This window comes from Mytilus edulis, chromosome 14 (assembly GCF_963676685.1).
Source record: "Mytilus edulis chromosome 14, xbMytEdul2.2, whole genome shotgun sequence".
Lineage (NCBI taxonomy): Eukaryota > Metazoa > Mollusca > Bivalvia > Mytilida > Mytilidae > Mytilus > Mytilus edulis.
Window position 1 is genome coordinate 68,490,839 of NC_092357.1, and position 13,879 is coordinate 68,504,717.

Consider the following 13,879-nt stretch of genomic DNA (forward strand, 5'->3'; position numbering starts at 1 on the left):
ACATTATTTATGTCTTGTGTTTGATAAGTGATTTATTTTATTGTTGGCTGTATATTAAGAGTTAGTCCCAAGTGGTTGTATGTTGTTGACTGTTCCTGATAGTTGAAATGTGTTACTTAGTGACCGTAAGTTGTCGGTCGACAGTTGGTAATGCCTCATGGTTCTACTAAAAAGTCTATAATACTTTTTAGTAGTTCATATGGCTATCTTGTGTACGTATAAGGTGTTGGCTGTGTATTTACAGTAAGTATCTTCTGATTGTTGATATATAAAAAGATGACTGTCCTGTTTTATTGGTATCTGAAAGTTCTTGTTTATATCTTTACCATTACTGTGGATTAAATATTATTCTTTGGATACCAATTTTGGTGGATTTCGTGGGTACAGGTAAACTACGAAATCAAATGTTCTACGAACGACAAATTCTAAATAGGTTTGTATGCAGACCTCAGCAAAATCACGAAATGAAATATCCACAAACATACAAGTTTTCCTTTATCCACGGAAATTGGAACCCACGAAAATAAATGAATCCACAGTATTCTAAATTTGATACCTGATTGAACTTAGTTGATTACGTTTCCTCAATTCACTACAAATAGTTGTTGGTTGTTCCTGATTGCTTTCATATGTTTGATTAGTGATTATTAGCTATTGACTGTTTTTTTTAAACTACTTATCTGTGTTGTGAGTGTGACCTAATAATAAGTAGTAGTAGCACATGGTTGTTATAGGTCGTGATTATTTTGAACTTGGTTGACGACAGTTGCTTTATGATGAGTTTCAAATATAGGTCTTTGTGATTATTATGTACTTCGTTGATGACAGTTGCTCTATGATTAGTTTCAAATATATGTTAGCTGTTGGACTACCTCATAGCTATCATGTTATTGATTGGTGATTCTTTTTGACATTATTTTCATGTCAATTGCTGTAGGATTTTAACTTGCATAGAAGTTATCATCTGTTTGATTGGTGACTCTTTTTTAAATCATTGCCAAATGTGTGTTGCCTGTTGTAGTACTTGGTAGCTATCAAGTGATTGATAGGGAACACTATCTTTATATTTACTTTCAAAGAGTTGTTGATTGTTTTTTTGTTATCGATCATATGCTTGATTTGTGATTGTACATGTATTATTTACGATGATATAAGGTCGAATTTATGCTATAAGTGTAGCATTAGTTAATGGCTGTCGTATGTTTGTTTGACATATACTTAAGGGGTGAATTCTTTGTGGTGGTGTCTTTAAAGTAATTAAACGTGTTAAACTTATTATAAGTAGTGTCTGACTGTGAAATGTGTTTGAATTGTGACATGTTACAGCAGTACTAAGATTTCATCGATTAAAATTTTTGACATTTGTATTCACAGTGTGATTAAGAATTCGTGTTGAGTTGCCTACTTACTGTCAAGTGTTTGGTTTTTGACTGTGTTTTCAATGGGTGATGGTTTATTATAAGTCTTAATAGTAAGTTTTAATTGATTTCTGAATGATGCCATACGCCTGACTGGTGACCCTTTAGTTTTTTGCTGTTTTTACAATTAGTGATTATGTGAAAGCTGGTTGTTCAAGTCTTGGTGGTCGTCATATGTTTTATTTGGGATTGTGATTTTTTGGAGTGATGAAGGGGTTTGTTTCTTTCAAATTGGTGTCTGAATGGTTGCTGTAAATGCATGATGACTGCCCTGAATTTCTTAATTTCAGGATTTTTTACAAAGAAATGCTCTGGTCATAATTGAGTGTATTACAAGATTGAAATACAATGATAAACTTAAATTATAACACCATCAGTAAAACAATTTACCATTTCGGTGAAATTTACAACAACATTAACATATCAATGGCTATGTAGTGATTTGTTATTAAAAAAATGTTTTTCTATATAACGAAATGAGGTTGATTGGAGACTTTGTATCTTTAATCCGTGTTGGTAAGTCGTTTGTCTTTAATGTCTGGTTGTAGTTTGTTGTATATGTCTACTGTCATATGTTATAATGGTGAATTTGTATCTTAATATTTCGATTGAAAGTAGTGCGTCTTTAATGTCTGGATTTGGCAACTGTTATGTGTTTGTTTGGTGACTTTGTGTTTATTTAAAACATTCTCGATGTCGTTAATGTAAATTGTTGTTAACATATTTGTAGTTTATCATGTTAGGTGTTTGTTTCTTGAGTATTTGATATATTGGTGATTATATCAGTAGAGGCTGAATGTTGGTTTCTGTTTATTAAGTTTAAAGAATGGTAGTTACTCATGCATTTGAATACGTGGTATTTTATTTTTAGTGTTTATATATCAGTACAATATAGGAATTTGGTTTTTGTAGCACCTGTAATTTGTTATTTTAAATAGTGGCTATGTATTCGTATATACTTATTATGGTTATGTTTAGGTGTAAGATGGCGTATCAACAGTCTTATTAGATAAATAGAAACGTTTGTCCGTAGTTTGTTTTGTCAATTGTTGTCATTCTTCTTTTTGGATTCAAGATGTTAACTTAAAAATATAAATAAAAAACAATTCATCAAAATTGAATATAGACAATAATTAAATTACATCAACAAATCCTATATAAGTATTCAAAATAGCTTTTCATTGATAAATTAACACCTAGTATATAATGTTAAAAGTTACCTCATCTGTTTTATCCAGCGGACTGATTCCTCCTTCCTCAATTAACCATTTGGTGACATGAAGATGTCCAAACTGAGCAGCCATATGTAATGCTGTTAATCCTTTCTGTAATATCAAAAATGAGTCAATTAATTTAAAGTGATGATCTAGACAACATATGCATATCCTGTGCAACACTGGACACTATTGCGTAATTAATATCAACAAAATACACACAATTTTACAATGTTACTGACATCTGTAATATCAACATTTTCCTTAACTTTGCCACACTGGACAATATTGTGTAATTAATTAAAAACAAGACACATATATATACAGTTGGGTGCAGACCAAGCATTACATGTAGACGGGCCGAAAAAGTTAACGCGGCGTTAACTCGCGTGCACTTCATGTAAACGCCGCGTTAACTGTGCGTTAACTCCGAAATTGCAGTAGACATTAAAAGTAAACGGGCGTTTACTTTCGCGTTTACCTCTGCGTTAACGCAAAAACGGCGCGTCTTCTAATTTTGTAAAGAGTAAACGGGCGTTTACTTTCCCGTTTACCCCCGCGTTAACGTGGGAAAATGGGCGTCTTCTATTTTCCTAATAAGTAAACGCGCGTTTACTGTTTGTAGTAAACGCCCGTTAACGCAGATTGTCATCGTAACCTGGATACACTGACCTAAAATATGAAATGATAAGGAACATCAAAATTAATTGACCAACCGGTCATTTCTGCTTGACATATTGAAGATTAAAGTTATTTAAAAATGTCACACATTTGTATTTAATTGAACAATAATTATAGTAAATTAGTAAGATAGTGCAAAAAATAGTTTTCTCATCTTAGACAGACTGACTCGTAAAACAAAATTATTTGATATCATTAACCAAAACTGACAATATTTACCTCTTAACAAGTTATCGTATTCTATATAGAAGTAATTCAGTTATATTTTCATGCCATAATTGACCATATAATACAATTGACAGCAATTTTTGTACCAGCCTGACGGACATGACCTCTTTTTATTTAAAATATTGAATAGTAAACAAAATTCAGTAGTTTTCATACATCAGACTAACTCATAATATATAATTATTTGTTCGCAACAACCAAAACTGACCATATAAGCATTTTATTATGTAAATCTATATAGCCGAAATAGTAAATGAGTTATATTTTGATATAAAGATTGATTGTATAATAAAAAAGGAAGCAATATTTGAATATTATGATATAAAATATTTTTTTTTGCATCAATTTAGAGTGACAGCATGTCCTTTTTCATTCAAAATATTGAATCGCAAACAAAATTCAGTTGTTTTCATACCTCAGACAGACTCATATAATAAAATTATTTGTCCGCAACACTCAAAACTGACCATATAAGCATTTCATTATGTAAATCTATATAGCCGAACAGTAAATGAGACATATTTTCATGTAAGAATTGATTGTATAAGAAAATAGGTAGCAATATTTGAATATTATGACTAAAAAAATTTGTTCGCATCAATTTAGAGTGCCAGCATGTACTTTTTTATTCAAAATATTGAATCGAAAACAAAATTCAGTAGTTTTCATACCTCAGACTGACTCATATAATAAAATATTTGTCCGCAACAACCAAAACTGACCATATAAGCATTCTAATATTTAAATCTATATACCCGCATAGTAAATGAGTTATATTTTCATGTAAGAATTCATTGTACAATGAAAAAGATAGCAGTATTTGAGTATTATGACTAAAACATTTTACTCATATCCATTTAGAATGTTAGCATGCCTTTTTTTTATTCAAAATATTGAATCGTAAACAAATTTCAGTAGTTTTCATACCTCAGACTGACTCATATAATAAAATTATTTGTCGGCAACAACCAAAACTGACCATATAAGCATTTTATTATGTAAATCTATATAGCTGCATAGTAAATGAGTTATATTTTCATGTAAGGATTGATTGTATAATGAAGAAGGTAGCATTATTTGAATATTATGACTAAAAAATTTTGTTTGCATCAACTTAGAGTGCCAGCATGTCCTTTTTTATTCAAAATATTGAATCGTAAACAAATTTCAATAGTTTTTATATCTCAGACTGACTCATATAATAAAATTATTTGTCCACAACAACCAAAACTGACCATATAAGCATTCTAATATTTAAATCTATATACCCGCATAGTAAATGAGTTATATTTTCATGTAAGAATTGATTGTACAATGAAAAAAATAGCAGTATTTGAGTATTATGACTAAAAAATTTTACTCGCATCCATTTAGAGTGTTAGCATGTCTTTTTTTTATTCAAAATATTGAATCGTAAACAAATTTCAGTAGTTTTCATACCTCAAACTGACTCATATAATGAAATTATTTGTTCGCAACAACCAAAACTGACCATATAAGCATTCTATTATGTAAATCTATATAGCTGCATAGTGAATGAGTTATATTTTCATGTAAGGATTGATTGTTTAATGAAAAAGGTAGCAATATTTGAATATTATGACTAAAAAATTTTGTTTGCATCAATTTAGAGTACCAGCATGTCCTTTTTTATTCAAAATATTGAATCATAAACAAAATTCAGTAGTTTTCATACCTCAGACTGACTCATATAATAAAATTATTTGTCCGCAACAACCAAAACTGACCATATAAGCATTTAATTATATAAATCTATATAGCTGCATAGTAAATGAGTTATATTTTCATGTAAGAATTCATTGTACAATGAAAAAGATAGCAGTATTTGAGTATTATGACTAAAACATTTTACTCACATCCATTTAGAGTGTTAGCATGCCTTTTTTTATTCAAAATATTGAATCGTAAACAAATTTCAGTAGTTTTCATACCTCAGACTGACTCATATAATAAAAATATTTGTCGGCAACAACCAAAACTGACCATATAAGCATTTTATTATGTAAATCTATATAGCTGCATAGTAAATGAGTTATATTTTCATGTAAGGATTGATTGTATAATGAAGAAGGTAGCAATATTTGAATATTATGACTAAAAAATTTTGTTTGCATCAATTTAGAGTGCCAGCATGTCCTTTTTTATTCAAAATATTGAATCGTAAACAAATTTCAATAGTTTTTATATCTCAGACTGACTCATATAATAAAATTATTTGTCCACAACAACCAAAACTGACCATATAAGCATTCTAATATTTAAATCTATATACCCGCATAGTAAATGAGTTATATTTTCATGTAAGAATTGATTGTACAATGAAAAAAATAGCAGTATTTGAGTATTATGACTAAAAAATTTTACTCGCATCCATTTAGAGTGTTAGCATGTCTTTTTTTTATTCAAAATATTGAATCGTAAACAAATTTCAGTAGTTTTCATACCTCAAACTGACTCATATAATGAAATTATTTGTTCGCAACAACCAAAACTGACCATATAAGCATTCTATTATGTAAATCTATATAGCTGCATAGTGAATGAGTTATATTTTCATGTAAGGATTGATTGTTTAATGAAAAAGGTAGCAATATTTGAATATTATGACTAAAAAATTTTGTTTGCATCAATTTAGAGTGCCAGCATGTCCGTTTTTTATTCAAAATATTGAATATTGAAACAAATTTCAGTAGTTTTCTAACCTCAGACTGACTCATATAATAAAATTATTTGTCCGCAACAACCAAAACTGACCATATAAGCATTCTTGTATTTAAATCTATATAGCCGCATGGTAAATGAGTTATATTTTCATGTAATGATTGATTGTATAATAAAATAGGTAGCAATATTTGATTATTATGAATACAAAATTTTGTTCGGATCAATTTAGAGGGCCAGCATGTCCTTTTTTTTATTCAAAATATTGAATCGTAAACAAAATTCAGTAGTTTTCATACCTCAGACTGACTCATATAACAAAATTATTTGTCCGCAACAACCAAAACTGACCATATAAGCATTTAATTATATAAATCTATATAGCCGCATAGTAAATGAGTTTAACTTATATTTTCATGTAAGGATTGATTGTATAAGAAAATAGGTAGCAATATTTGAATATTATGACTAAAAAATTTTGTTCGCATCAATTTAGAGTGCCAGCATGTACTTTTTTATTCAAAATATTGAATCATAAACAAAATTCAGTAGTTTTCATACCTCAGACTGACTCATATAATAAAATTATTTGTTCGCAACAACCAAAACTGACCATTTAAGCATTCTATTATGTAAATCTATATAGTTGCATAGTGAATGAGTTATATTTTCATGTAAGGATTGATTGTATAATGAAAAAGGTAGCAATATTTGAATATTATGACTAAAAAATTTTGTTTGCATCAATTAACCCATCCCTAGATTTTCCATGCAGCTATACTTTTTCCATGAATATATCATGGAAAATGATGGAAAATGATGGAAAATTTTGTTTTTTCCATGGAATTCCATGTTAAAATTTTCCATCATTGATGGAAAATGAATCTCTATAATATTTTCCATCGTTTTCCATGATATGATGGAAACCTTTTCCATGGAATTCCATGGAATTAATATTGCTTGGATGGAAACTGGCATGGAAAGTGAACTTTGAATATTTTTGAGATGGAAAAGATGATGGAATCTTGACTTAGAATATTTTTGAGATGGAAAAATCATGGAATCTGGACTTAGAATATTTTTGAGATGGAAAAGAGGATGGAATCTGGACTTAGAATTTTTTCGAGATGGAAAAGGTGATGAAATCCTTACTTAGAATATTTTGGGGATGGAATCTTGACTTAGAATTTTTTGGCATAGAAAAAAGAATGAATGTTTGACTGAGAACTTGTTTGGCATAGATGAATGGATGACTTTTAAAATAAGCATTTGATAACGTAGACATAACATTAATATGAAAAGAAATAGAAACTGTATTTTAAAACATGTTTCAATAGAAATTGATTAAAGAGTGATATTATATACAAAGTATACATTTAATACATTCAGTAAGTTTACAATTACTAAAGGAATCAAGTAAGACCTAAGACTGTGATTAATATTTCATGAACGGCTTAATTATACACAAACAAAATCATAGTAGTTCTCAGAAAAGTTTATTATGTTCAATACAACGATTTTTTTCAAGAAAGACTAAACAAATCAGTAAATCATATATTGCACATTGCATATATTTCAAATCTATCTTCATTCTTAATTCCTTTCAATCATGTTTGGCATCAGTGAAACATATTTTCTATTATCAACTCGTGTGTTTACAACAAGATCTTGTAGGTCTTCTGCTCTCTGCACAGTAACAGTATCACTGAAATTATAGAATAATGGACAGTTTGTTGCATGTTTTAACAGAAGTATTATAACTTAAACCCAGGTACCGGTAACTCTAGCTTGAAAATTTCAATACATCACTGTGCTATTTTCAAATTGTTTATAAAAAATATACACATGTACCTGCATCTGTCCGACTTTATTACTTGCAAACAATGTGATATAAAAAGAATAACAAAATCATATAATAAATTCCATTCTGTATGAAGTACTGTGCATATTTTTTATCTGAGTTGTTGACTTTGATATACTTATTGAATCAAATGTATGTTTCAATATCATAGATATAATTCAAATAATGTTCTAAATGTTCCTGAAGAAATATTTTGTCATGATTATTGCTCATTCTGAACTTGGTGTCCTTGTTTATTCGTGTAAAAATATTTAATTTATAAAGCACAATAATTTGATAGAACAATACGGAATATGAGGTCATTGACTCAAAATCAGTACATGCTCAGCACAAAACACTAAAAAAGCAAAGGACATGAAGGACCAGCACTTTGATGACTGTTCTTCATCTCAAAGTCACAGTGAGGCCTTCAACCTGAAAGGCATGTTTTTGGTTTCAATATATTTAAAAAAAAATCTTTTTACTGGATATTGTCTTAAACCAATACCAGCTACCTTTTTTTTTTTTTAAATCAAACATATTTTCCATTATATCTTCAAACATGTCAAAGTTTTTCTTATAATCATGATAATTATTGAAAGATTAAGATTAAATTTTTGACATATTTATGTGCTAGATTGGTAACTATGTTATGTATGTTTACCATTTTGTTTCTTCTTTTGTTCTTGAAGTGAAATTAATAAAAGTGTTCATGGTTTGATAACATTCAGAAGATTGCTTGGTTTCTGTTGACTGTTGTATCTTATTTTGAAAAAATAATATTACATGTACCTCTCCAGTTTTACTTCTTTTATATGTGGAACTCTACTGACAAGTACTCCTCCAACTATGACAAGCTTTCTTCCCACAGCAAATACATGCAATGAAGCTTTGTGACACAAGAAGTATTCAACCTCAAAGTATTGTTCATCACCACTCAACTTAATACTGTAAGAATTTCTCTTCTTAACCTTTGTGCACAATCTACTGTACATGACATATCCATTCCTAATTATTTTGGAGGCCTTTAAAAAGTCAGAGCTGGATTGAAATACAGTGAAATTAGAAAGAACTGGTTTAATTTCATCGTAATACTGGAGTTCTTCAAGGATGTCTTTGGCATTCAGAACAGTGCATTGATAAGCTTTTTTGCAGTTTTTTTCTGATGCTAGTTTACCAGAAGTTAACTCACAAATAAAGTCTTCTATCTTCTGGTTACATCCTGCTATTGACATATTTTCAACATGTTTTTCTGCATGAAGTGACCAGAATATCTGTTTACAAACATTTCCGGTTCCATGGATGCTTCTTTTTATCTCACCGTTAAAGGATTCGAAGCAAAAACATGACCATGCCCAAAGAGGTCCCCATTTTTTTACACATGTTACTAAATGAAGAAGACTGTGAACATTAAGACCCATAAAATTTTGTCCATATAACCCTTCCGAAGACTTCACAAAAACAGTCAGAAGTAAATCAGCTCTCTCAAGGTCTTCATTTGATATGCCTTCACCCAGAAGTATATATGTTGCCTCAACTAAGGTACTAAAATGTTTTAAATATAAATCTGGTAATTTTCCCAGCAGACAAGGAAGTGCATAGAATAGGAGCCATGATCTCATTTCTGATGCCTTCCAGTGATGCATTGTGTTTGAAAGTTTCCTTGGCAATCTGTTTATTAAATATGGTGGTGAAATTGTCTTCATGTATTTATCAATATCTTTGATTAGGTGTCCAATAAAATATGGTTGTTCATAAGATGTTGCACTGAACCACAAAGACAATAATTTCTTACAGATCCCCAGCAGTATGCCATGCATGTAATCAATGACAGTGTTATTACATAAACTGAAGTTTGGAAGGTAATTGAATACACTCATGCCAATAAATCCGTTTACTCTTTTGTTTGTTTGCTGTGCCTTTGTACCACTTTGTACCACTTTGTAATACATCCTCATTTGTTCTCAAAGGTTCTGGGTCTGTTTTATATGGAAAACATCTGCAATGTCCCTTTCCAGATTTAACAACTTTTCCAGAAGCCATACAAAAGATGCATGAAAATTCTCCATTGTACTGCGTCATGTGCAATACCACTGCTCGAGCAGGCAAATCCATTGTAGCAACAACTAACATCGCTTTGCAACAAATTTGTTTACTATCTATTGTAAAGTTACTCCATTCTTGTACAGGTCCTGCAGATCTTTAACTAATGATTTCAAAAATATTGCCATCCTGGGTTTTCCAGTACCTTGCCATACTCCCCATAATATCATGTTTTTCTTTAAGAACCTCTGTTTCCTTGGTAATTCATTTATCAGTAAGTACACTGGCCAAAAGGAAATTCCTGAGCTTTTAAACAATGCAACACCATCTGTAAAAAATGCTAATGACAAGTTATTAGTGCAACTTAAGAACTGATTATCTGCTTTCAGCTTTTTATATTCTGAACCATCCACAAGATCAGTTATGGTTTGTGTAACATTGTTTGACCGTTCTTGGATAGAGTTCCAAATATCTTTTCGAACCAAAACATTTGCAAGTTGATTTTGTAAATTTCCCGTGACAAAATAATTTTGTGATTTGCTGTTTTTTCTCTTTCCAGGACAGAATGGTGTTTGGCAAGAATCGACCCGTTTGAAAACACATTCTCACAATGTGTACAAAATGTGTGAAATTGCATCAGTTCATCATTAAACCCACATTTCTCCTTCATTTTGATTACTCGCCTTTCCAGTAAATTGTTTTCTGGTATATGTAAATCAATTAAATTTAGAAGATGTTCAAATGCAGTGCCTGAAATATTGTGACGCTTTGCATAAGTACTGACTGCTAAAACATGATCGTCATAGGTAATTGGAGAAACAAAATTACTTTCACTGGGTGGCACAATATACAAAGGAACTTTTGAAATTAGCTCGTTGTCATCTGACATGTCTGATTGACATGAATCAATATTTAAGATTTCAGGCTGAATATTTTCTCCTCTACATTCAATCAATTCTGAACCTGACTCTTCCTCGCTTCCCAGAAAATCGTTTGATTCTTTCTCTGATTCAGAGTCCTCACCACTGGAAATTTCCATTTCGCTTTCCACATTGTTGCTTTCCACATTGTTGCTTTCAACATTGTTGCTTACATTGTTGCTTTCCACATTGTTGCTTTCGACATTGTTGCTTTCCACATTGTTGCTAACTGGTAATCTAGTATCATTACTTGAAGAATCGCTGGATGCTTCAATGTCAATTTCTGAATTCTCATTGGTATTGGTAGAGGTATCTTCTATTTCTGTCGCAAGATTTACATCATTACATGGTATATCATCTTTGTCGTTAGAATAATACAAATGATCCTGATCTTCATTCAGTTTCCTACTCAAAATGAAAAATAAAGCTAAAATTATTTATATGATTTTCATTAGGCATCACAAATTTCAGGCTATGAAATCCACGGCTGACCTAAACCCAAATGCCTGACATATGCATGCAAATGAAAAGATCTGCTCAGCCTAATAGAAGCAATTACTGGCCTGAAATGCCATACAATGGTTTTCTCTTACACATCATAATTTAAGGCCTCAGGTTTTTCTTTGTGTAGCCTGCATGACTGAAACATTTTATTTCATATTTCAAAGATCTGACTGTCATGACTGTCAGAGCTAAAACTTTGTTAGCTGGTTGATAGATAATATTTTGCGATCGTTCAACAATTGGCACTTTCTCTTTATCAACATTGCCTGTAGGTTTAATATATTTGAATAAATAATTGATTTTTAAAAAATGAAAAAATCTTGTTTCAGAGTATGAGTCATAATGTTCGTCTGTTTCTGAAAGAGCTACAACAATAGAATTTCAATTTTAACTACCAAAAAAACAGGAAGTTTACAGTGTTGTCTCTACTTAAATATGTATGTTTAATGCATCTTTTAAATTGTTTTAATCAATCAACCTTGTTTTAATTGAAAGCTAACTAAATGATTTTTACCATAAAAAAAAAACAAAAAACATGACAATTTTTCACTGATTTTGTAAATAAAAAGGAATTTCCCACCATTGATATATTTAGCAGTGAATAACTCAAAGTTTTATTTATACAAACCTATTTATAGTACCCCATACCTTTTTTGCCTTTGGCTTTTTGTTGATTTCGGAATTTCTTCTGTAATATCATACTCGTACAGTCTATATTTCTTTCTTGGTATGTCAGCTGAAATAATATATTTTCAGGTATGAAAAAATTATTACATTGTCTTTTATGTAAACCTGAGTTTTTTTGCATGATATCACTTCTTTCTTTTATACATTTATTTGATGCCTAACATTTCTGAATAATTTTAGGTTGATTGCCTCTCTACAACTCTGTAGATTGTTTAAGTTCACAGGTGTATCAATTAGGTTAGTATGCAAGATTTAGGTGGTGATGTGTTAAAAATCAAACAAAAATACTCATGTAGCAACATACCCGTCTACATTTTTTGTAAAACTAAGCTATATCTTCCAACTTTATGTATGTGTAATGCTTAGTTGGATTCAGCTTCATATTTTCATGGTTTTTTATTTTCCTTTAAAGATATGGTTTTACTCACCTTCAGAGTTATGAATATTCATCAAGTGACTGATCAAAGTTTGCTTCCTAGACAATACTTTTTTACAGTCCTCTTTAGGACATACCCATGTACTTGGTAAAATGCAACATTTCTGTATCTCCTCCTCATTCATTTTTAAACTGAAAAAATATATGTCAGAAGTGAGTTGCCTTATTTTAGTATGAAATTAGAGGAAAAAATATAAAAGAAAAACATTTCTTCATATTGAGCTAGCCTATTTCAGAAAAAAACAACTTTAAAACAAAACTACTTTTTGAAATCAAATCTGAAAATTTCCACTATTTTTTTGTTTTAATCAGAATAACATATGAAAAGGAAGGGGGTAAGGAAGTAATTATTTTGTTTAAAAAGTTGATGGACTTTTAATTGTTTGCTTGATTGAAAACCATTGTAGATAGTGTCCTCAAAGTTTTCATTTTGCTTTTTTATTCTACATCTAAGACAGTAAGTATTTTTCTACAATTCTAACCTTATCTTAATAAGAGTGTATACCTGTCCCCCTAGATGTATTTGTTTTCATTTTTAGAGTCTTTTTTTTCTAAATTTAAGACAGTAAGAATTTCTTTCTCAAAATTATCCCCCCTTTTTTTCCATAAAAAGACATTTTATAATGCTGTCCTAATTGTTATTGCAGTATGAACCTGTACCCCTAGCTATAAAAAAAATTGGACTTATTCATGTTTTGAATAACCAGAATTAATTTATACATGTATATTTCAAGAAAATGATTCGATGTATTATCAAAAATACCCATTCATTGTTTGACAGTGGTCCTCACTATACTTGGGATAAACACGTCAAATGCAATAGCTTGCTTAATTTTCATTTACTTGATATTAAAATATCACAGAAAAGCAATTCTGTATAGTACTGTCGGACATTATAAATCAATTATTATATTTAGCCATGATACGTAAGTCGTGGGTAAATTCAGGTCATGAGGTTTGTTTACAGAATTTCAGCCATGATGTTGACCCTGGTGATGACATAGGCTATAATATATTTGTACCTCGATTTTAATCAATAAACTATAAGTGGTAAAACAAAATAATTTATAAGGAAAACTCAATCTTAGTTTTCATAAACCTTAATTAAGTTTGTTTCTAAAGTATTTCAATCGGAAATCGAAAAATATGTCTATGTACATACCTATGAGTATTTGGAGGCCTCAGGCTGGGATGCAGTATTGGTAACTTTTAAAACCATGCATGTC

General features: G+C 30.3%; 1 protein-coding gene across 1 annotated transcript; it reads right to left on the reverse strand.

The window, feature by feature from the left end:
• Positions 1-7,537: 7,537 nt before the first annotated feature.
• Positions 7,538-11,431, reverse strand: LOC139503503 (uncharacterized). Its single transcript, XM_071293292.1, has 2 exons — positions 8,856-11,431; positions 7,538-7,928 (listed from the first exon to the last, which is right to left on the reverse strand). The coding sequence occupies exons 1-2, from the start codon at positions 10,019-10,021 to the stop codon at positions 7,817-7,819; spliced, it is 1,278 nt and encodes a 425-aa protein (XP_071149393.1). The 5' UTR covers positions 10,022-11,431; the 3' UTR covers positions 7,538-7,816.
• Positions 11,432-13,879: the final 2,448 nt, after the last annotated feature.